At 35.5% G+C, this 22880-nt stretch overlaps 1 protein-coding gene and 1 pseudogene across 44 annotated transcripts in view; one reads left to right on the forward strand and one right to left on the reverse strand.

The window, feature by feature from the left end:
• LOC106010905 (centromere protein I pseudogene) overlaps positions 1-22880 on the forward strand; it is a 194946-nt pseudogene that overhangs the window by 49065 nt on the left and 123001 nt on the right. The gene's annotated exons all lie outside the window — the stretch shown is intronic.
• The window catches only part of Edem3 (ER degradation enhancing alpha-mannosidase like protein 3), a 78422-nt gene that overhangs the window by 17623 nt on the left and 37919 nt on the right, over positions 1-22880 (reverse strand). For 2 of the 4 annotated variants that reach the window (XM_004862796.4, XM_021242922.2), the window contains exons 9-18: positions 20582-20679; positions 19002-19127; positions 18723-18806; positions 18078-18161; positions 17240-17364; positions 10607-10772; positions 10229-10383; positions 8941-9094; positions 4003-4194; positions 2280-2445 (exon numbers count right to left, since the gene is read on the reverse strand). In XM_004862796.4, the coding sequence (XP_004862853.2) occupies positions 2280-2445; positions 4003-4194; positions 8941-9094; positions 10229-10383; positions 10607-10772; positions 17240-17364; positions 18078-18161; positions 18723-18806; positions 19002-19127; positions 20582-20679 (1350 nt within the window). Of the gene's footprint in view, positions 1-2279; positions 2446-4002; positions 4195-8940; positions 9098-10228; positions 10384-10606; positions 10773-17239; positions 17365-18077; positions 18162-18722; positions 18807-19001; positions 19128-20581; positions 20680-22880 lie in introns of all 4 variants that reach the window. The other 2 variants (XM_004862795.4, XM_021242921.2) reach the window with 1 other exon arrangement.

Consider the following 22880-nt stretch of genomic DNA (forward strand, 5'->3'; position numbering starts at 1 on the left):
TCAGTCCAAAGGCCATGGGTTCAATTCCCACTACTGGAAAAATAATTAGTAGCCCTGTTGAATATTCTTTTCTAATGGAGATGCCAATCACTTCCCTGCCCCCAGTCTCACAGGCCAGTATCCCTGAAGCTGCCTGTCCCAGGTGAGAGCACTTGCTCTCAGAGGCCCTGCTAAAGGGAGAATAAAATGTCTGACCCACCCTTAGAAGTTACTGATTAGACAAAGGACAGCTACCTCATCCTGTCTCCCCAGGAACCCTAAAACACACACACACAGAGCCTGCTTCTTCAGTGCTGGGTAGTTGTCCAGTTACTGACACAGACTCAGGGCTGATGCTGCCAGTTTGGAAGTGTATTTTGAAGTTTCTGAACAAAGCAGGAGAACACTGGTAATGTGTGGAGCTGGAAAATGAGGCCAAACTGCAGAGAGAAGTATAAAAGAGAGTCCAAGAGGAGAGAAGTCCAAGATAGAGAGAAATGTGAAAAATGTTAGCTATCATGGTTCCTGGTGATTTTCAGTTCCCATTTCTGTCTCTTGATAAATCTCAGTTATATTTCTTACTCTTAGGTTCAGTGAAAATAACCCATTTCCATATAGTGAACAAACTTCCCTTCTTAGTCCAACTTAAATTATCTCTTACAACCCAATGATTCGTAAGGTAATTTGTACTTTTAATCACTGCAATAAAACCCCTAAGTTCTAATTTATTCATTTATCAATAATTAAAACTATAAAAACAAAATGCCTTGTCAGAAAAATACAACTGAGGAAAAATAAGTCACAACTCAAAAGTTGCTCTTCAAAAATTAATGTTCTGAAAATAACAATCACTGTGTCTAATTCATTCCTCCATAGAAGCTGGTATAAGATTCTGCAACTAATAGCTACTAAAGAAAACATTTGACTTGACAATATTTGCATATTACAGAATACTATGAGAATTAATGCCCCCTGCCCTCATTGTGAAAATCTAAAATCCTACATCAAGACTTTTTAAAAAAATTGACACAACTAGGAATACTGGTACATTCCTGTAATACCAGCTACATGGAAGACTGAAGCAGGAAGATCACAAGTTTGAAACCAGCCTGGGCAGATTAGCGACGCCCTGTCTCAAAATGTAAGAAGTAAAATCGCTAGGGATATAGCCCAGTGCTCCTTGGGTTCAATCTCTAGTACTGCATAAAAATCAATCAATCTATTTATGTGTGTGCATGTATGTCCCACACTATTTTTTATACTTTGTATTTCTGTTTTTAAGTCTTGGTAAGCAAGAGATGTTGAAAATGACAAGAATGGTAAAACAGTAAGTTTTTCAGTAAAAATAACTCAATGTGAAAAATAACCAGGGATAAAGAGGATGATTTAAGTCAAGGGTCAGCAAATATTTTCTGTAACTGGTTAAACTGTATTCCAGGCTTTGCAGCACTCTGTTCCAACTACATAACTCGGTAAAGCTCAAAGCAATCATAGATAACATGGAAACAGATCCATGTGGCTGTGGCCCAATAAAACTTTTATTTAGAAAAACAGGCAGTAAGCTAGATTTGATTTATAGGGTAGTCAGCTAACTGCTGATTTAAGTTACTAAACAGAATTTCTTCTAATACTTACATTTAATGAAATTTATTCACTCATTAAATCAACACTGGAGTACTCATATGTAATACACAAAAGGAAGAGTAATAATTCTTCACTGAAATAAATCCTAATATTTAATTTTAAATGTCCTTTTCCTCCCCCATAGTGCTGATGATGGAACCCAGAAGCTCCCACTGAGCTCTAACCACAGCCCTTTAAGTGTCTTTGTTTTTCCTAAACTTAGAAATTATTCTAATTGGGGTGGAGGGGCAGGGATCCCAAAGGAATTTTTCCCAATAAGAGAAGATACACAGAATTCACAAGGTGTGAATGGAGACTGTTCATGGCTCACATCCAGTGGGAATGGAGGTAGAAGATGTCATTCTTACCTGACAAGGATTTCCAACCTTCTGTGCACATTTTCTTTTCCACATTATTGGTCATTTTTACCACTCCTATTCCACCCTTACACCTGACTCCCAATATTTTCACTGACATTAATATACAGAAACTCATGACTAAGCATTAAAAAAAAAACATAATAGGTATATAGAAATTATTAAGTCTTTGAATTCTCCTACATGTTTTAAAAATTAAAATGATTTGAAAAGACTTTTCATAAATGTTTAGAAAATAAAAGAAAAATTCCTAAAAATTATCTTTTCCTGGTCGACACAATGACATAGAGGATTACTTACCAATAACAATGCCACCGATGGCTCCTGCATTCTGGATGTTGCGCGCCTTTTCCGCAAACATGCACTGTCCTCTCTGTATCAACGCGATTTTTCCCATCACTGCCTCAGGGTTAGTAAGCTCTGAACAACCATTGTATGGCTTACTGCTTGCAACAAAGCCTCTTGTCTGTCAGAAATAAAAGTAGCTCACATCTTTTATCTTCTCAAATTACAATCTAGTCATTAAAAGTTACTACCTAGAACTTTAAGAAAAGTGGAATGATTTTCTTTTCTAATGATATCATACATCATTAGAATGTGCTTTGTATTTCTGAAGTTTTATAAAAGTTACTAAACCTGATCTTTATAATGACTTTGAATGAAGGAATATAAATATTCTTTCTTTTTTTTTTGGTACCATTATTCGAACTCAGGACCTCATGCTTGCCAGGTAGGTGCTGCACTGCTGAGCTACATCCCCGGCCCAAATATTATTTCCATTTTACATGTGGAGAAACTGAGACTGAGGTTATATAATTTGCTCAAAGACACAATGTTAGTAAGTGGTAAACTCAGGACCTATAGGTAAATTTACTACATAGCTATACCCACATTTACAACAGCTGGGAATAATTTTTAAACCATTACTAATGGTAACCAGAAGAATTTTTGAAAGAGGAAAAAAAATTGATTTAGTCTACACAAATTTACAAGCAGTTTTTCCTAGATAAATTAAATCCAACATAGAAGGGATTTTTCAAAGAGGTCTTAATATCCTTCACTTTCCCAGCATATAAACTCCATGAGGGCATGGCTCTTTATTGGTTTTATAAACTAGTACATAGCAAGCAATGCCTTGAATATCTAGGTACTCAAAAAGAGCTGCTGAATGGATGAATCAATCTATAATCTTCTATACAGTTTAAAATACAGTATTATGAAACAGTTTAAATTCGAATAGAACAGAAAGAGCACTGACTTTAGATTGTCAGGATATGTGGGCTTTGTTCCCAGCTTTGCAATCATTAGTGAGATAAACTTGTGAATGTTTAGCTACGCAGGTCTTGTTTCCTATGTCATGACTAAAGGAATGAACTAGCGCAGTCTTCAAAGTTTGCTCAGTGGACTCTCAGGGACTCATGTTGTCCACAGCCACTTGAGCCAGGGTATTTTTGCTTGTAGCTGTTTTCTTCATGAAGCTCCTGAGTTAAATTTTATACAAAGTAAGGTTCTAGTAGTTATGAGAAAGCCTGAAAAACCACTCTGATAAACTGAAGGTATTAAATTAGAAAAGAGACCAAGAAATTGAATATAATTACTCAACAATATTTGATATTCTAGGGGGTTTTTGGTTGTTTTTTTTTTTGATATTCTAGTTCTTGAGTGTTGGAGATTGAACCCAGAGCCTCGGGCACAATAAGTATGCACTCTACCACTGAACTTTAACCCAGCACCCTGCAAAATATTTAAAATAAAACTGTATATTATTATAATACAAGATGTATAATTTTGAAGATATGCTTTTAGTTTATAAAAATCTTTGAGACTGAACATTTAGCTGTGGAGCTGGGCACTGATTTCCAACCTCATGTATGCTAAGCATAAGGTCTACGGCTAAGCTATTTATCTCCAGTCCCTGAGTTTTTAAAATAAATTAAAACTACTATATTAAGAAATAGAGGTTAAACATTACTTAATAATATTTTAAATTCAATTTGAACAAGTCCATTGTAAGTAGACATACCTCTTTATGTTTAGACAGGTCCAGCCCAAACTGAGCTGGTCCAGCAGTCAATACTACCCTGCCAAAAAATGGGTGGGAAACAATTTGCACAGCTCGTGGAGGTAGCTGCTGTTCTTTTTGTTGCTGACTTGACAATTCAATCATCTCCTGCATAAATCTCAATCCATCTTCAGCATCAATTGAACTAGCAGCCTATAAAAAAAAAAGATTAATTTTATCCTTCCTTCTGGAAACTTCACCAACCTTTTTTATTTCCTAAATGCAATGCATTACAGTCATCTGCTCAAAATTTCTCCTTTTAGTTTAGATCTCTACTAAACATTTATAGTCTTACTTGTCTTCAGATTTTATTTTCAGAAATTTTATTTTTTGAAAATAACTGAATTTTTATCAATGTCTCATCATTCTATAAACCCATTTTGATGCAGTTTGAGAACTGGACTTCAAATGCTGAAATGCTCCCCTTCCTTGTTTTCCCCACTGGCCTTGCTTTTGAAGAAATAAACCTATCTGACCCATATCCTACCTCCTTGAAATTGAACAAACAGATTCAATTTCATTAAAAACATATTAAACATCTTTTCTATTCCAGTGCTTTCCGGGGCACTGGGGAGATGATCCTTCAAGTCTTCTAGAGGAAAAAGACATGTAAAATTAATTACAATAAAATTTCTCAAGTAAGAAAAGTAGAATAGGACCACAGACAAGGAACAAGTGATTCTGCTTGTATCTGAGAAAGATTTGGAATAACATTTGCATTGAACTTTACTGGAGGAAAAGCTTAAGAATGCCTTAAAAAAAAAGTAGAAAAAAAGATGGATTCTTGACACCTTTACAAGAAAAAACAATAGGACTTGATTGAAGATAGAGGATAGAGAGTCGAGAAAGAAAAGTTCAAGCCTATCCTAAAATGTGTAGCAATGATAACTTAGAGAATGATGACAGGGTTTAACAACACAGACAATGAAATAAGAAAAGAAAGGCTGAGGTGAGGGGAGGAAGAGTTAATTTGAGTTTGGACAGGATGAGATAGGGATGCAAAAATGTTTAACACTTAAATTGGGGTTAGGATTAAAGCTAGGAATCAGGGTTACATACATAGTTCTAAGAAGTCATCTGAACAAATTAGCTCACAGCTAAGCTTATAGAAATAGGAAAGACTCCCCAATTTTAATGAGTGAAATTGAAAATGTAATAAAAAATTTACCAACAAAGAAAAGCCCAGGTCCTGATGGCTTCACTGCTGAATTCTACGAGACATTTAAAGAAGAACTATCACCATTACTCTTTAAACTCATCAAGGAAATTCAAAGGGAAGCAAGGCTTCCAAATTCATTCCTGGAAGCAAGTGTTACTTTGATTCCAAAACCAGGAAAAGACCCAACCCAAAAAGAGAACTACAGGCCAATCTCTCTCCCTAATGAAAAATCTCCCTAGATGCAAAAATCCTCAACAAGACACTGGCAAACAGAATACAGACGGTCATCAAGGAGATCATAAACCCTGACTAAGTCGGATTTATCCCAGGGATACAAGGATGGTTCAACATTCATAAATCAATAAATGTAATATACTATATTAACAGAGTCAAGGACAAAAATCATATGATCATCTCCATAGATGCAGAAAAGGCATTTGACAAAATCCAACACCCATTCATGATAAAAACCCTACAGAAAATTGAATAGAAGGTCTTTATCTCAACCTGATTAAGGCTATCTATGAAAAACCAACAGCCAACATCATACTAAATGGTCAGAAACTGAAAACTTTCATGCTAAAATCAGGAACAAGACAAGGATGCCCACAATTACCACTCCTGTTCAATACAGTTCTGGAAACATTAGCCACAGCAATTAGAAAAAAGAAAGAAATTAAAGGAATAAAGATAGGAAAGGAAGAAGTTAAACTGTCATTATCTGCTGATGATATGATACTTTACATAGAAGACCCAAAAAACTCTCCCAAGACTTCTAGACTTAATTGACAGATTCAGTAGAGTAGCAGGATATAAGATCAACACTCAAAAAACAATAGCCTTCTTATACACAAATAGCAGACTCACTTAGAGAGAAATTAGGGAAACAATTTCTTTCACAATAGAATCCAAAAAGATGAAATATCTAGGAATCAATCTAACAAAGGAAGGAAAAGACCTCTACACTGAAAACTACAGCACTCTGAAAAAAGAGATCAAGGAGGATATAAGAAAATGGAAAGACATCCCTTGTTCCTGGGTAGGAAGAATCAATATAGTGAAAATGGTCATACTTCCAAAACTACTATATAGAGTTAATGCAATGTGGATTGAAGTTCCAACAATATACTTTACAGAACTAGAGAAAACAATCCAAAAATTTATTTGGAACAAGAAGAGACCTAGAATAGCAAAAGCAATTCTAGGCAACAGAGAAATGGCTGGGGGTATCACAATCCCCAACTTGAAACTATACTACAAAGCTACTGTGATAAAAACAGCATGGTACTGGCAAAGAAACAGCCCTGAGGACCAGTGGAACAGATTAGAAGATGCAGAAACAACTCCAGACATACTCAGCCACCTCATCTTTGACAAAGGAGCCAACCACCCTCATTGCAGGAAAGATAGCCTATTTAATAAATGCTGTTGGAAAAACTGGATTTCAACCTGCCAAAGATTAAAACTAGACCCATACCTATCACCATGCACTAAACTAAGATTGAAGTAGATTAATGATCTAAATATTAAGACAGAAACACTAAACTTGCTGGAAGATAAGTTAGCTAGAACTCTTGAAGACATTGACATAGGAAAAGACTTTATGAGCAAAACCTCAGTAGCATGGGAACTAGAACAATGAATCAACAACTGGGATCTCATCTATTAAAAAGTTTCTGCACTGCAAGAGAAACCACCAACAGAGCTAACAGACAACCTACAATGCGGGAAAAAAATTTTAGCAGCTGTACCTTAGACAAAGGACTACTATTTAGAATATATAAAGAACTGCAAAAAATCAGACCCCCAAATTCAAAAACCCAATTCAAAAATGGACATCTGAAATGAATACATTTCTCAAACAAAGAATTAAAAGCAGCAAACAAATATATGAAAAAATGTTCAACATCACTGGTCATTCGAGAGATGCAAATGAAAACAACACTGAGATTCCTTCTCATCCCACAAAGAATGGCTGCTATCAAGAAATCAACCAATAACAAATGCTGGCGGGGCTGTGGAGAGAAAGGAATCCTTCTCCATTGTTGGTGGGAGTGCAACTGGTGCAACCACTGTGGAAATCAGTATGGAGATACCTCAAAAAACTGGCACTAGAGGTACCATTTGTCCCAGCTATTCCCCTGCTAGGGATCTTCCCAAAAGAATTAAAAGAATCATACCACAGTGATATATGTGCACTCATGTTTACCGCAGCACAGTTTGTAATAGCTAAAGCTTGGAGACAGCCCAAGTGCCCATCAACTGGAAACTGGATAAAGACAATGTGGTTTTTTAATAAAATGGAGTACTACTCAGCCATAAAGAATGAGAAACTAGAGCCATTTATAGCTAAATGGATGCATACTGAGGCCATACTCATAAGTGAAATAAATAGGACACACGTGTAAATACCGAATAGTTTCTCTAGTGTGAGAGACTGAAAGTGTAAATAAGAATTTAAATGATTAAAATGAATAACTGATAATTTGAAATAGGAAGAGAAGATCCAAAGGGGTAGGGGTGGTGGGAGGGGAAGGGGAAAGGAAAGGAGGGAAAGGAAAAATTATGAGAAAAGAAAAAAAATGGAAGCAAAGTCTATGTAAATAGGGAAGGGTGGAGTGGGTGAAAGGCGCACAGGTAATGGGGAAAAAAATAAGAACCAAGATACATCATGTACAGGTACAAGCACCCAATGATAAATGTAAATGTACTGTTTACCTAAAATGTACCAATAAAAGAATTTAAGGGGAAAAAAAAGAAAGAAACAGGAAAGACTGTTGAAAAGAAGAGAGAATAGAATGTTATCCGTGTTCTTAGGTAGTGCCTACAGTGAACAGATATGCTAAGCAAGGAGCATTACAAAGAAATCTACAAAGCAATGAGCAGAGAAGAAAAAAAAACCAAAACAAAAACTATGCTGCTGGAATGTCCTAGAAGTCAAGAAAGGAAAATGTCATAAGAAGGGATCAGTTAACAGTCATATAGAAGTTAAATTATAAAGAATTTAAAAGTTAGTTGAGGGCAGTTACATCATTAGTGGCCCAAGTGCAAGCTAGAGATGCCATTTCACTATTACAGAGGGTGAGTGAAACATAAGCAAGAAGGAAGAACACTTTTTTAATGAAGGATGGATGTAACAAGAATACAGAGGAGATAAAAATGCGAGGGAATGGTGAGATTGAGGGAAGGTGAGATTAAGGGATACCTGAATCCAGGTCTAAGTTGCAATTACTCAGCAAACTACATAGTTCTCTCAAAATGAAGGTAAATAATTTAAAGTTCTTATGTTATAAAAACTTTTAAATTAAAAGTTTTTCCCCAAAAGGCATGTTATCTTTCCTAGGCACAAACTGATTTGTTTGACAAAAGAAATACTTAAGAGTCAGTGCTTTTGAGAAAGTAATCTGAAACACTGAGATATAAATATTAAAACTAGTTACTAACATATAAAATTATGCTCCAAATAAAAGTAATAGTGGAAAGACAATGGACTAAGAAGTAGAAATTCTAGATTTGAGTCCTATCTTGGATTATATTAACATAAGCAAACTACTCAACCTGATTTAATTGATTTATACTACAAGGGCGTTGAATTAAATGACTTTCCAAGATGCTTCCAAATCCAAAATTCTGATTCTTTAAACTGTAAAGGTTTTTTAAAAAGTCAAATCTTATTAAAGGTAAGGAAACCAAAAGGGACAGAGAAAAGATGGTATCTAATTAGTATAGCAATGTCTTACTTGGATTGCATGTTGAACCAGCTGGACTCTTCCATCTTTCAGGTGAATCAAACTCACCCCCATCTTCTTCAGGATTTCTAAATGCTCGGGATTAGTGGCCATGAAATCTCTGGCTCTTAGAGGGGGTTTAGCTCCACTCCTGAAACTCTCCTCTCTGCTAAAAGTAATTAGAGGTAAGGCTTTAAAAAAATACAAATTAGAACTAGTAAAAAACGTGAGCCAAATAAAAATAACATTACATATTTTCAAAACTGCTAATTTTAAAACTAGTGAAACTAGCGTAACTGAAAACAGGTATTTTCCTACATATTATTTCAGTTATCAGTAAAGCTTTGAAATATATTTTCTAGTTACAAAACCATGTATATTATCTGTATAAGGCAGCTTTAATCAAGAGTATTGTAACTATCTACATGAAAGTATAGAATAGTTCGCTTGGGGATTTGTTACTATTGCTGTCTTCCAATAAAAACACAGATCTTTCTCCCAAAATTTTAAAATCAAAGCAATACCTGTATCTGTGAATGATAATGTTCACTTGAATTTTTTAAAAATCTTTGAAATGACCTTTCTAATGTAACTATCTGGAAAAAATGAACTCCTTAAGCCAAAAATACTTTTATTTAATAACTTTTACTTATTTAATAAGTAGTAACTCCAAAAATAAAAATACAGCAAAATAAAAAATTGTGTCTTCACTGCACAAGAACTATAGATATAAGGAAAAATATTTTCTTACACATCTAAGACATGGAAATACTTGATGAAACTGTTCTGTATAAAAATGAGCTACAGAGCTGGGTATGGTAAGTGTGTTGGCAGTCCCAGCACTCTGGGAGGCTGAGGCAGGAAGGTCACAAGTTTGAGCACAGACTAGGCAACTTAGTGACTCAACAAGACCTTGTCTTCAAATAAAAAATAAAAAGGGCTGGGAATGTAGTTCAGTGTGAAGGCCTTGGGTTTAAACCCCACTACTGCTCCCCACCCTGAAAAGCTACAGAAATTAAAAACTATTATATGCTACCCATTGACTACTATTAGACAAAAAATACACAGAAAATTTCCATTATAAAAATTACTACAAAATAAGCTTTACTGTCTAACTTTACTAATAACTTTTAATCAGTGATAACTATATACTTCAATATTTTTGGTAGAAGTAATTATCTTTTTAACTTTTGGTCTACCTGAATATCTTTTTAAGACTGTTGTTATATGCTCCTTAAGTTCTCTGTCACTCATTAAGAATTAACTTTGATATTAACACATATAAAACAGTACATCTTACACTCTGATGATGCCTCTAGGACAGCTCTTATCCACCACATTTTTCAAGGGCTCACGGATGCTCTGGGCATACAGTGGATCATTAGGGAAGAGAATCTGAGTATTTGGACAAGTCCAGTCAAAATTACTGTCATCCAGTTCTGTATATTCCGAGGTCTACAATATAAAAGAATTTTATGTAAATAAAAAAATTACTTAACATTATGCTTTGTTAATAAGAATGATTGAAGGATGTAATAAAAGAAAATAAGAAACAGGTACTATTTCTCTTACCATACAGATATTTATTGAATTCTAGTCATAGATTACTTTTTACCCGGAAAAATAAAACAAATTTGTAAAAGTAAAAAAAGAAAAGACATTTAATTTAAAAACGTACTGTGTTCTTCTTAGAGACTCTCTGATTCGTAGTGGAGAGCCAAAGAGGTAATAGATGAGCTTCTGTTGTAAAGATGTAATCTTCAATATCAAAAATAATGTCTTCTTTATCAGCAAATAATAGGTAAAGATATTTAAACATTTCAGCCAAGAAGAAAGAATCCATTCTAAAATAAGTCACAAATAAATATAAGAACATTAGAAATACCTAAATGTTAAGTATCTGAAAGCCAGAGTCAAGTTCAACAACCTTATCTGCACCAATTCAGATGTCCAAAAAACTAAAGAATGCACCAGTCACCCAGTGTCAGAATAACCTTGACTCCAACCACAGTGCAAGGAAATAAAGACAAGAGAAGCTGCATACTACCTCACATACTCTCAATCTTGCCAACAATGCAGATAAGATTTTTCTAAAGAGGAAAAGTTCCCTATTTCTGCTACAGAGAAGTAACAGAAAAGAAGTAACTCAAGAATTTTAGGAGTGAAACCCATAGCAGAATTTTCAACTAATATTAACAGAACTAGATAAAGTCATAAGACTTTGATGATGATTATTATGTGGCCATTTAAAGGCAAAGAAAATCACTTGTAAAATGTTATGTGAAGTACAACTCAAAGTCATGTGTATTATATAACTTTGTAAATATGTATCTACCTGTCAATTAAATTTACTACTTCTCAAAGTATCTGTCTTAGTTACTTTTCTCACTGTTGAGACAAAATACCCGACACCCAAATTTAGGGGAGGAAAAGTTTATTTGGCTCACAGTTTGTAGATGTTTCAGTTCATAGTTGGCTGGCTGCAAGGCAGGGTGGCATGGTAAAGGGGCATCACAGAAGAGAAACAGTTCATGGCAGGCAGAAGGCAGCAAGGCAGCAAGCAGTAAGCAGCAAGCTATAAGTGATGACCACAGCAGCCCTTTACCTATCCCTTATATTTTATCCAGGCCATCTGCCCTTAGGGTTGGTAGCACTCACACCCAGGTTGGGCCTTCCCATTATCCACATCCAGAACTGTGCCAAACCAATCGGTGAACTAATTCAATAATCACACACCCTTGATCACAAATGCTATATCCAACCATCTCTGAAAAGCCCAAATTATGGCTATATGAGGCTTTGGGGAACATCCAGACACAAGCCATAGCATTTTTCCATTGGTTCCTCAAAGACTTGTGCACATCCCCTTATGCAAAAGTCATTTAGTTCATCTCCAAGAGTGACAAAGTCCTAACAGTTTCAGGATTGCTGAAAAGTCGAAATTTAAAGTCTCCTGAGATTAAACGCAAATTCTTAGCTACAAGCCCCTGTACAAATGGAAAGAAAGTTAAACACTTCCAACATAAATGGCACTAAACAGACAATTCCATTCCAAAAGGTACAAAGAGGGGGATAGAAAGGAATGGAACAAAGCCAGACCAAAATCCAGCAGGGAAAACATTAAGTCCCATAGTTCCACATCCAGAATCTCAAGCAATCTGTGGCAAGTTGTGAACTCCAAAGGGCTTGGGAGGCTCCACCCTTATGGTACTTCTGGTGGTTGTAACTTCCATGGCTTCTCTCTTTGGCCAGCTCTGTTTACTCCTTGCAGTTTTCCTCAGATGAACCATGCTTGTGGCTTCTCCAACATTCTGGAGTCTCCACTGCACCTTCAGCTTCATACTCACAGCTTTACAAACTGCCCTTTCAGGAGAACACTGCCTGGCCTCCCAGACCTTCTTCTGAAATCTGGGTGGAAGTATTCCTGGCCCCACAACTCTTGTATTCTGCATGCACCTAAAACCTGCACTAAGTGGATGATGCCAACGTCTACTGCCAGCTAAAACAGTATCCAGGCTTCCTTCTCTCGTCTGTAGAGGTCAAGTGCCTGGACTGCTGAGTGCTCTGAACCCAATCCCGAGGAATGAATTCTCTAGGCTGCCACCATTCTCAAACATGATGCTCTGGGGCTCTCTTCTCAAAGCAAAATCTTTTACTTTTGCAACCTTGAGGCTACAAAGACTGGAGTCTGGCTCTTTCTTGTAATGTCCTCAGGCCATTTTTCCCATTGTGTTGTTCCTTTTCAGCAACCAAGTTCTCCTCTGTTCTATCTTTACAGTCCCCAGCTTTACTGGAGCTTTCTTTCTGGCCAAACTCACAACATTTTAAATCATTCTACTGGACTCTGTTCTTAATTCTCAACATAGATCTGGCTAAAAGCCCCCAACAGTAGCCATGCCATAGCCTCAACATTAGATGCTGAGAAATTTCTTTTGCAAGATTAGTCTGCTACCCTTAATTTCAGCCTCAGGAAAAGTTTCTGAACATGAGCAAAATGCAGACAAACTTTCTGCCAAGGTATAGCAGGTATATCGTCTGGAGTCCAACAGCCAATGCAGTCCTTCTTTCCAGCAGAAATCTGAGCCTGGTCTTTACTGGCAGCATTTCTATCAGCATTCTGGTCTTTTGAGCTCTGATCAGAAACTAACATCAAGTACAGGTTAAGGCATTCCAGGGCTGCTTCTTTAGCCAGTTTCTCCAAACCTTTCCAAATTCTTCCCACAAGCCAATTACAAAGGCTCCTGAACCCCATGGTCAGGTAGAGTCACAGCAATGACCCCACTTCTCTGGTACCAAATTCTGTCTTTAGTTATTCTGCTCATTGTTGGGACAAAATCCCTGACATCCAAAGTTAAAGGGGGAAAGGTTTATTTGGCTCACAGTTTGTAGACGTTTCAGTCCATAGTTAGCTGGATCCAAGGCAGGGTAGCATGGTAGAGGGGCATCACAGAGCAGGCAGGAGGCAGCAGATGAAAATCAGCAGCAAAAGATGCAGAAGCAGCAAGCAACCAGTCACAAGCGACGACGCTCTTTTTGTCCCTTATATTCTATCTAGGCTATCTGCCCTAATGTTGGGGCACCCTTAATCCTACCCAGAAGTGTGCCAAACCAATCAGTTGACTAACTTAGTAAGTACACATCCTTGATCCCAGCATCACACATTCTAGATCTAGCAACTTCTGCAAAGCCATACCTATGACTGCATGAGGCTTTGGGGGGACATCTAGACACAAGCCATAACAGCATCTAAGATTTTGGCAGTAAGAATTTGTAGTTTACTGGGCAGTCTGCATAATATCACACTTCTGGGCAAGCACAATTCTTGGTACATAGTAGGCACTTAATAAACACTTACTAAATTGATTACTAGGGCCAGGGATTTAGCTCAGTGGTTCCGGCACCTGCCTCGCAAGCACAAGGTCCCGAGTTCAATCCCCGGTACCAAATAAATAAATAAACTGATTACTAAACAATGAGCCAGAGAGGCAATAGCCCATAATGGTGAAGAACATGGACTTTGGAAACAGAAATATCTTCCACAACTAGCTCTGTGACCACTGACGTATTATATAAAGGCTGTGGTTTTGGTTTATTCTCTGTAAAAAGAACATAATATGTACACTCATAACATTGTGTAAAGACTAAATGAGATACTTACTATATGTCAGTTATTGAGCATAGCACCTGGCATATGTATGAGATGAAAACTACAGCTTTTCTTTCTCTTACATAAATGAGTTTTTTAAAATTTTTGGAATAAAAACTCACTGTAAAGTTTCAAAACTTTTATCTACTTTAGATATTAATAAATAGACAATAAAAAACTTCTGTTAACCTGCAATTCATTTATAATTTAATCTCTTCTGAAGTACTGACAGCTAGTATCATGAACAAATGTTATTCTGAGAACTGTAGACTAATGAGCAGAATATTGATATTGGACCAATTTGAGAACTGATTATAAAACATGATTTGTGAATATTTAGGAAAAAGTAAAACATGGTAAAATCACTAAAATGTGAATTAGGTAAAGCTAGCAAGCAGAGTATTAAATGATCTAACTTGTATTTAAAAACCACAAACATATCTTGCAAGTGAGAAGGAGACCAAGAGATGGAGAGAAGGGGGGAAGGGAGAAGAGGACATAAGAAGAATTAAGATGTGTGCACATGTGCATGCACCAGCTCCCCAGGATGAATGTAAGCATTACATTCTGCAAATATATACTAATAAAAATAAAATTTTAAATTAAAAATACATAAATGTAAACACATAGGCATTATGTGTTTGAAAGACTATCAAATTGCTAATAACAATAATCTTGGCCAGAAATCTTTTACATTTAAATTTGTTTCAGTAATCAACTATTATTAGGAAAATAGAGATAATTTTCCTTTCGAAAATTGTGGGGGCGGGGGCTGCATGAGAGTGCGAGTGAGCCAGAAGAGGGTACCAATAGATGTGGAGGAGAGTAAGCAACGAAAGGCAGACACCCTGTAACTGAGAGCTTGTGAGCACCATGCCAAGAGGTTCTGGTTCTGGTCCTATCTACATTTCTTTCCCATAATTTGGGTGAAAAAAACTTATGGTATGCTTTGCAGATCACTAGAAACTAGAGTTTAGGAGATTAGATTACTAAAATGACACTGGACTGGAAAGAGAAAACTAAACAAAGTAAAACTTTGCTGAGCTATATATAAAGTTCTAAGTTTGCATTAAAAAACAGCGGCTCAGTAACAACAACAAATAGCTGCTCAAAGTATGGTGGAGAACATCCATGTGTCAGCAGGCTATAGTTAAGTATCTGAGACTACTTGGGAATAATCACAAGCTCCCTAATAAAGCTAATAAACCTAAAGCATATCTAGTAACACAGTATAATGAAGATTTGTAGTTCTCAAATATCTGTTGGGCCAAATACATCTGAAAGGTAAAGCACCACCATGAGGAAGAGTGAGTTGATGAAGCAGTGGCCCTTAATTGGATAGACGGTATAAACCTATTAACCCCTCAAGAAATTAGCAATCTCTTGCCTGAACAGACAGTTACAGGGCTGTTATGTAGGGTACATCATATTGTTAGTTCTAAAGATGATTTTTATTTTTCATTTTGAGTTTTGGGATCAAACCCAGGGCCTCGTGCATGCTGGGCAAGCACTGTTCCACTGAGCTACATCTCTAATCCATGGACATGATAGTTTAAGAAATGTTCTATATACTGGGATACAATCAGAATACGGCAAACCAGAGGTAAGAGGTCCCAGAAACAATATCATTAGAGGAATATTTGGTGAGGGGAAAAAGGGAATTCTAAAATCGAGAACTCTCTAAACAGAGTAAACAGTACCTTCCTTCATAATTCCTCAACTTATTATCCCTTTTCTACTAAAGTACATTATCGTATGTTTGCAATTATTTCTTCACGCACCTCTCCTACTCACTACTCACAAGCCACGACAGGGCAAGAGCTCATTCTGATTCCCACCCTCACACCGAAGCCCAGTGCCTGGCACGTAAGAGGTTCTTAATTGTTCTCTAAATGCACTGCCAATATAATACAGCTGTCAAAAGCCAAAGCGTTCATTAGAATTCTGAATTTAGCCTTACTGTGTGATCTTCAGCAAGTTACTTAACTTCTCTTTACCCTGTTTTCTTCATCTTTAGCATGAAGATTATAATAGAATTACATTTCAGAGGGCTGCTGTAAAGGACCAATGAGTTAAACATACAAAATGCTTACAAGAGTATCCAAGGTATAGGAAATAGTCAATAAATGTTACAGACAACACACAGGATATCGGCTTTCATTTTTTGCTGTTACCTGTATGCCTGTTTCTAGAAACCTCCCATTTCTCATCAGCTATGGTCAGGGAAAGGGGTTCCAAGCCTAATGAACCATCACACAAATACTCTGATGAAGTACTAAGGGACAACCTCATGTCTTTAGTTTCTCTGCCTGAAACTTCTTCCATCCTCTCACTTTTGCTCATCCATCAGGACTCAGGACTTCAAGGAATCTTTCAGTGATCATCATATGCCAACTTGCATTTCATGTCTTTCTTATGTTTCAAAGTACTTATATAACATCTTAAAAGTCTGTTTATGTGCCTGTTCTCAGTGATTCAATGACATAAAGGTCATGTCTTTCTATTTGTAACCCTCAAAAATTAGTATGCTAGCACAAAAGGGGGCCTCAGTAAATATTATGGAATGGACATTTGCTAACCAAACAAACAAAGTTTAAGCATTCATTCTGAGATGTGATAACCAGGTAAATGATCTTGGAATAACTGGAGTATCAGTGACTATCACACTGACCAAGCTTTTCATAGCTTGAGTACTTTCTGCTGTCCCTATTTCCTAGTATAGGAACTATCACTGGTTTTACCCACCTCTCCAGACAGAAGAAAAGTAAGAGTACACATATTGTAATATTTTTGAGGAATTTTTGATGAATATGAATTATAATCCAGACCTTTCCCCATCATCTTGATGATTTCTAATATTTTAATGGGGGGAGGAACAATATTTCTAATACTCTTATACCAGCGTTCTGATATTTAACAATCATTCATCATTTAAAAATCATTTCAGCACCTACTACATGCCAGGCACTATAGTACAAACTTTTCAAATAATTTAAAATGAGTTTATTCAAAAAGAGTTGAAGAAAAATAAACACCATGAACTAAGGTTTGCATTTTCAAATACCCTTTTGTCAAACCATTAAACTTATTTAATCCTCACAAGTAGCTGTATTCTGTGCTGGTTCAGAGTAACCTGAGGAAAGGGCATGTTAGTAATTGTTTTACCTGTCCTCATGACTTCCAGTACGAACATCCTTCATGGCAGCAAATCCACAAGGCACTCTAGCATACTTATTTAAATTTTCAATAAGTGTTTTCCCTACTTCAAGGTAGTAAGGATCTCCTGTAGCCTATTAAAAAGAATATACACACACATATATATATAGGTTATATATTACCACACATCTATTCATTTACTAAATATTTATTGAGTATTACTAGGTGCCAGCCACTGTGTCAGGCACTAGAATGCATGTTACATAGAACCTACCTACATCTGAAAATAAGCCCTGGATCTGCTTTGCAGAATTTCTTAAACCAACAACTGAAAAGTTGTTTAACTGTAAATTTTAGCAATTAGATTAGATTTCTAATGCCCCAAAAGGTTGCCTGATTAAAGAAAGGCAAGAGATATACTTTACAAAGCAGCTCTAGGATGAAAATTTCTCTTTAAAATGTGTTTACACAAATATTTTTGACAGGCATAAAATATATATGTCAAGTCTTGTATCTTTCTTTTTTTTTTTTTGGTACCAGGGTTCGAACTTGGGACCTTGCACTTGTGTGGCATGCGCCAGAACCACTGAGCTAAATCCCGGGCCCCCTTTTTTTTGTTTTTGGTACTGGGGATCGAACTTGGGACCTTGCGCTTGCGAGGCAGGCGGTGGAACCACTGAGCTAAATTCCCAGCCCAAGTCTTGTATCTTTCAATAACTCTATGGGCCAGATGAATATAAACTGTGATACATCCAACCATAACATTAAATACAAGTTTCTATTATAGAGGACTAAGAGATCCAACAGAGAATGAGGGCTAAAAACAAAGAAAGGTAAAGTATCTTACTTTATATAAGAAGTAGGTACTTTCAGCAAATTCTGGCCTTAAAGGATGCTGAGCCCAATGTACTCTGAAATCTGTAGTAAATGCCTGTAAAAAAAGTCATACAAAAAGGCATAAAATGTGATTTAAAAATAAACAAGTAGTTCTAGAATATATAGAAGTATATATTAAATTATACAGGGTAAAAGTAATTAACATATCAATCATGATATCTTTTCATCTATAAAACATCAATTTTCATTGCTAAAATCACAAAGCATTTTTGCAAGGTGAGTATGTGTAAAAGTTAGAATGATTAGGGCTGGGGTTGTAACTCAGTAGTAGAAAGCTTGCCTACCATGGTAAGGCCTTGGGTTTAATCTCCAATATCACAGAAATAAATAAAGGAGTGGGGGATTGCAATGTCATGAGTTAGAAAGGTTTGAGAGACACTAAGTGGGAGGGTTGTTTTAAAATAAAATTAATTACATTTTCCTAAATTACACTTCTCTTAACACATGAAGAAAAGCAAAACCATGTATAATTCTGTATAAACCAAAAATAACTAAATAACCACAAAAAATAAAGAACAAACATGACATTTTCTATCTTTAAATTAGCAATTTATACTATATATGTAAATGACAATTTAAAGGATTAATTGCTTACCTCTGGTAGAAAATTGTGTTTTTTAATCACCTGGTATAACATCTCATGAGTTTCAATAGCAGGTCTGATATCCCCCTTTAAAACCTGAAGTCAATGACAAAAATAAAATAATCTAATAAAATATAAGTTAATGTTATCTATAACATTATATATACAGAAATTTTCATATTAATACAACTTTGGAATGTGACTATATTTTGTCATTCAATTTTAGAGATAAGAAATGTACTTAATTAAAATAATTTTATTTTAATATTAAGAAGATAAAGTTCTTTATACCTGTAAACCTGGAAAAAAGGCAAGCAAAGCATCCATCCAAGTCCGAGCATTCAGCATTGGTTTGTGGATATGCACATCGAGTAGAAGAGGTGGCTGGCTAATGTACCTCATTATGGCATCATAGTGCTAAAAGATCACAACAATGTGTTCACGAAAGTAGATGAAGGAAGATGTACTACTCTAAACACATTAAATAGGACAGTGAAGAAATTAAGCTTGAATTTAATGCATTTACAAATAAATTTATTATTTGTCAATTAACTGTAAATATTTATTTTAGATGGAAATTTTTCTAAAGCATATATATTCACATATTGTTGAAGTCAAATGCAGAACATTAAAGACTATATTTAATATAGGATGCTCTGAAGGGAATAGATCTGAACATCCCTGTCTCCTATGAGATTGGCCCATGGTCAGTATAGCTTTGTATCCCAATCATGTTTTTAGGCCTCCTCGGAATACAGATAACAGAATTCTACAGTAAAGAATTAGTTTCCTCCTGGGTAGAGGAAATTAGATCTCTTCTCATAACAAAATATTCTGGTGCTCACCACTACTGAAACTAATGCATCTAATCGCTATTATCACTCTTACGGTCTGCTATTTCTGCCTTTTATGCTTTTAGAAACTTTTTCTTTCTTTTTTTCATCTTCTAGTTATTTCTCAGCATTAAACACAGGAAGAGTTGTGTTTCTAACTCAACAAAAATAGTTATCTGTCCTAATTTGCCTCAAGAACACCCTATTAATATCTAATAAACATGTGATAGTATTTAATTGATATATTAGAACTCTTAATAGGTTTTTGTTTTGCTACCATGTGTTATTTAATCACTATTACTATGTGCCTGCCACATACTGAGGCACTGTTCTAATCATTTCATACAGTAAGCTCATTTAATTTGTCCAATAACCCTATAAATAGTACTAGTACTCTCATTTTGTAGAGAAATACAGGCAAATAGGATTACTTACTTGCTAACTATAACATGTTTCAATAACTATCCTTCTTATATTAAAAAAAATACCTCATATAATAGATAATGTGAAATAGGAAGAAAAGGGGCAAAGGAGAAGGGGAAGTGGGAGGGGTAGGGGAAAGGAAAGAGGGGAATGGAATTAATACGAGAAAATGAAAAAAAGGAAACAAAGTCTTTGTAAATAAGGAGGGATGGAGGGGTTGAAGGGAGGGCATGGGAATGGGGAAAAATAAGAACCAAGAGAGATTATGTAAAGGTGCATATAGCCAATGATGAATGTCATTATATTGTACATCTAAAATGTACCAATAAAAGGATATACAAAAAAACCCCACCTCAAATCTACATATTTTTATCCCTAATGGCAGATCCAGAAATTTCAGATAAAAGATAAAAACCACCTACTTTATAAACTAATGTTTTGGAATTGAACGTAGCCCCCTCCCTCTCCAACACTGTCAGGGAATACTGACAAAATATTACGGCACATTTAAAAACCAACTGCTTTCAGACTGTCACTCAGGTAATTGAATTTCTATCAAAATCTGAACTTAAATAAAATTGGCTATAAAATTAACACAAGATTTTATAAACTTACTGTATTAAATCTTTCCAGAAAACTGTCATCTCCAAGCAAGACATAAGCTTTTAACAGATATTCATAATATGAATCAATTCCTGCTCCAACTCCACTATCTGTAGAAAATACAAATAAATATGATCCTTCATTAAGTCTTAAAAATTCTTAATAGAATATAAACAAGGGTACTAGTACACCAAGAATGAAAAACTAGTCTAAGCATGAAACTGTTTAAAGTAAAAATGACACATTGACAAAAATATTAACTTTACAATATGAATAATAATTAACTTGCTGATAATTTTTCTTTTTTAAATTGACTTTCCAGGCCAGGCATTTAGCTCAGTGGTACCATGTCTGCCTCACAAGCGTGAGGTCCTGAGTTCAATCCCTGGTACTGACAAAAAAAAAAAAAGATTGACTTTGCAAAATTGGCTACAAAGGTCTTATTTAAAAGCAAGCAATAGGGGGGCTGGGGATTTTAGCTCAGTGGTTTCGCCACCTGCTGCGCAAGCCCAAGGACCCGAGTTCGATCCCTGGTGCCAAAAAAAAAAAAAAAACAAGCAAGAGATATTAAAAAATGAAGATATATAGAGAATAAAAATAGAAATGATAGTGATTTCGCTAACAAAAGTTGTAAAAAGATACATAAAAATTTAAAAGATAAACTGTCTAAATAATAAAGATGAATTTTTAGCAATTAAAAACAAAGATTTTAAATGGAAAGGGCCCACACAATACCAAAGGAGAGACACAGGAAAATCTCCACCTACACTTGGGGATTGAACGTTTATTTCCAACCCTATTTTATTTTATTTTATTTTGAGACAGGACCTTGCTAAGGTGCCCAGGCTGGCCTTGAACTTGCAATCCTCTTGCCTCAGCCTCCTAGGTAGCTGGGATGACAGGCATGTGCAACTATCCCCAGCTAGAAATTTCTCTTTGATATCATAATCTTATACAGAGAAAGATAGAATACATATAACAATATAAAAATTAGAATATCACATTATTTACAGGATTTAAGAAGACAATAAAGTTGTATTTTTTAAAAAATTGAAGGAAAATAAACCATAAATTACAATCAAACTATCACTCAAATGTGAAAAAATTAAAACTACTGTTAAGCATAAAAGGCTGCAGCAGCAATTAAAAACTACTGAAGCTGGGTGTGGTAGCTCATGCCTGTAATCCCATCGGGAGGGAGGATGAGGCAGGAGGATTGCCATGAGTTCTAGGCCAGCCTGAGCTACATAGTCAGTTTAAGGCTAGCTTTAAGTATATAGCTATATAACTATATAGCAAGACCTTGCTTCAAAAAAACAAACAAAGACCCCTACTGAAAACAGTTTGGGATGAACTATAACTACCCCTCAGTATCTGTGGAAGATTGGTTTCAGGACTCTCTGAAATCCAAGGATGCTCAAACCACTTATAGAAAATGGTACAAAATTTGCATATCATCTATGTGCATTCTCATGTATTTTAAATCATCTCTAGATTACTTATAACATCTAATACAATATAAATGCTATATAAACAGTGGTTGTACTGTACTGTTTAGGGAATAATGAAAAGAAAAAAGAAGTTTGTACATATTCAGTACAAATTTTTTCTGAATATTTTCAATCCACAATTGGTTTAATCTGTGAAAACAGAACTACAGATAAGAAATGAACCTAGAAAATGTTATAAGCAATACTCCAAGTACAAATAACTAAATACCTTGAGAAAGTTAGTTACCTTCAAATAGATGGAAGGTAAGGAGAACACCAAGAACAAAAGAACAAGAGAAAAGGTAACAACTAAATACTGATTATCTTATTAGTTTAACAGAAGATAGAGATTGGGGAAGCAGGAGACAAAGAAATAGGAAAGCATAATAAAGTTTATGTTTTTAGGAGGTAAATATAGGTATCAATAAAAAAATAAAAAGAAATGGAAAAGATGGGATTTAATGAAATCAGATTCAAACAGTATAAAAAGTTCAAATATATTAAAAATATCAATAGCTGTAAATGTATTGAACTCACCAATTCAAAGACTGACAAAACAGATTTAAAGATGTGTAATTTTTCAAAAGACACACAGTATAAGCAATCTGTAAAGACTGAAAGTAAAAGGATGGAAGAAAATATATAAGGCAAGTACTGTGTAAGATAAAGCTGATATAGCTATATTACTATCAGATAAACTTCAAATAGAATATTATGAGAAACAGAGAGAGTCACTCCAAAATAACACAGTGTTTACTGCCAGGTGTGGCAACGCACGCCTGTAATCCCAGCACTCGGAGGCTGAGGCAGGAGTATCAGGG

The sequence above is a fragment of the Heterocephalus glaber genome, unplaced genomic scaffold (genome assembly GCF_053883595.1).
Source record: "Heterocephalus glaber isolate CG9 unplaced genomic scaffold, H.glaber_assembly_v1.0 deba00001600, whole genome shotgun sequence".
NCBI lineage: Eukaryota > Metazoa > Chordata > Mammalia > Rodentia > Bathyergidae > Heterocephalus > Heterocephalus glaber.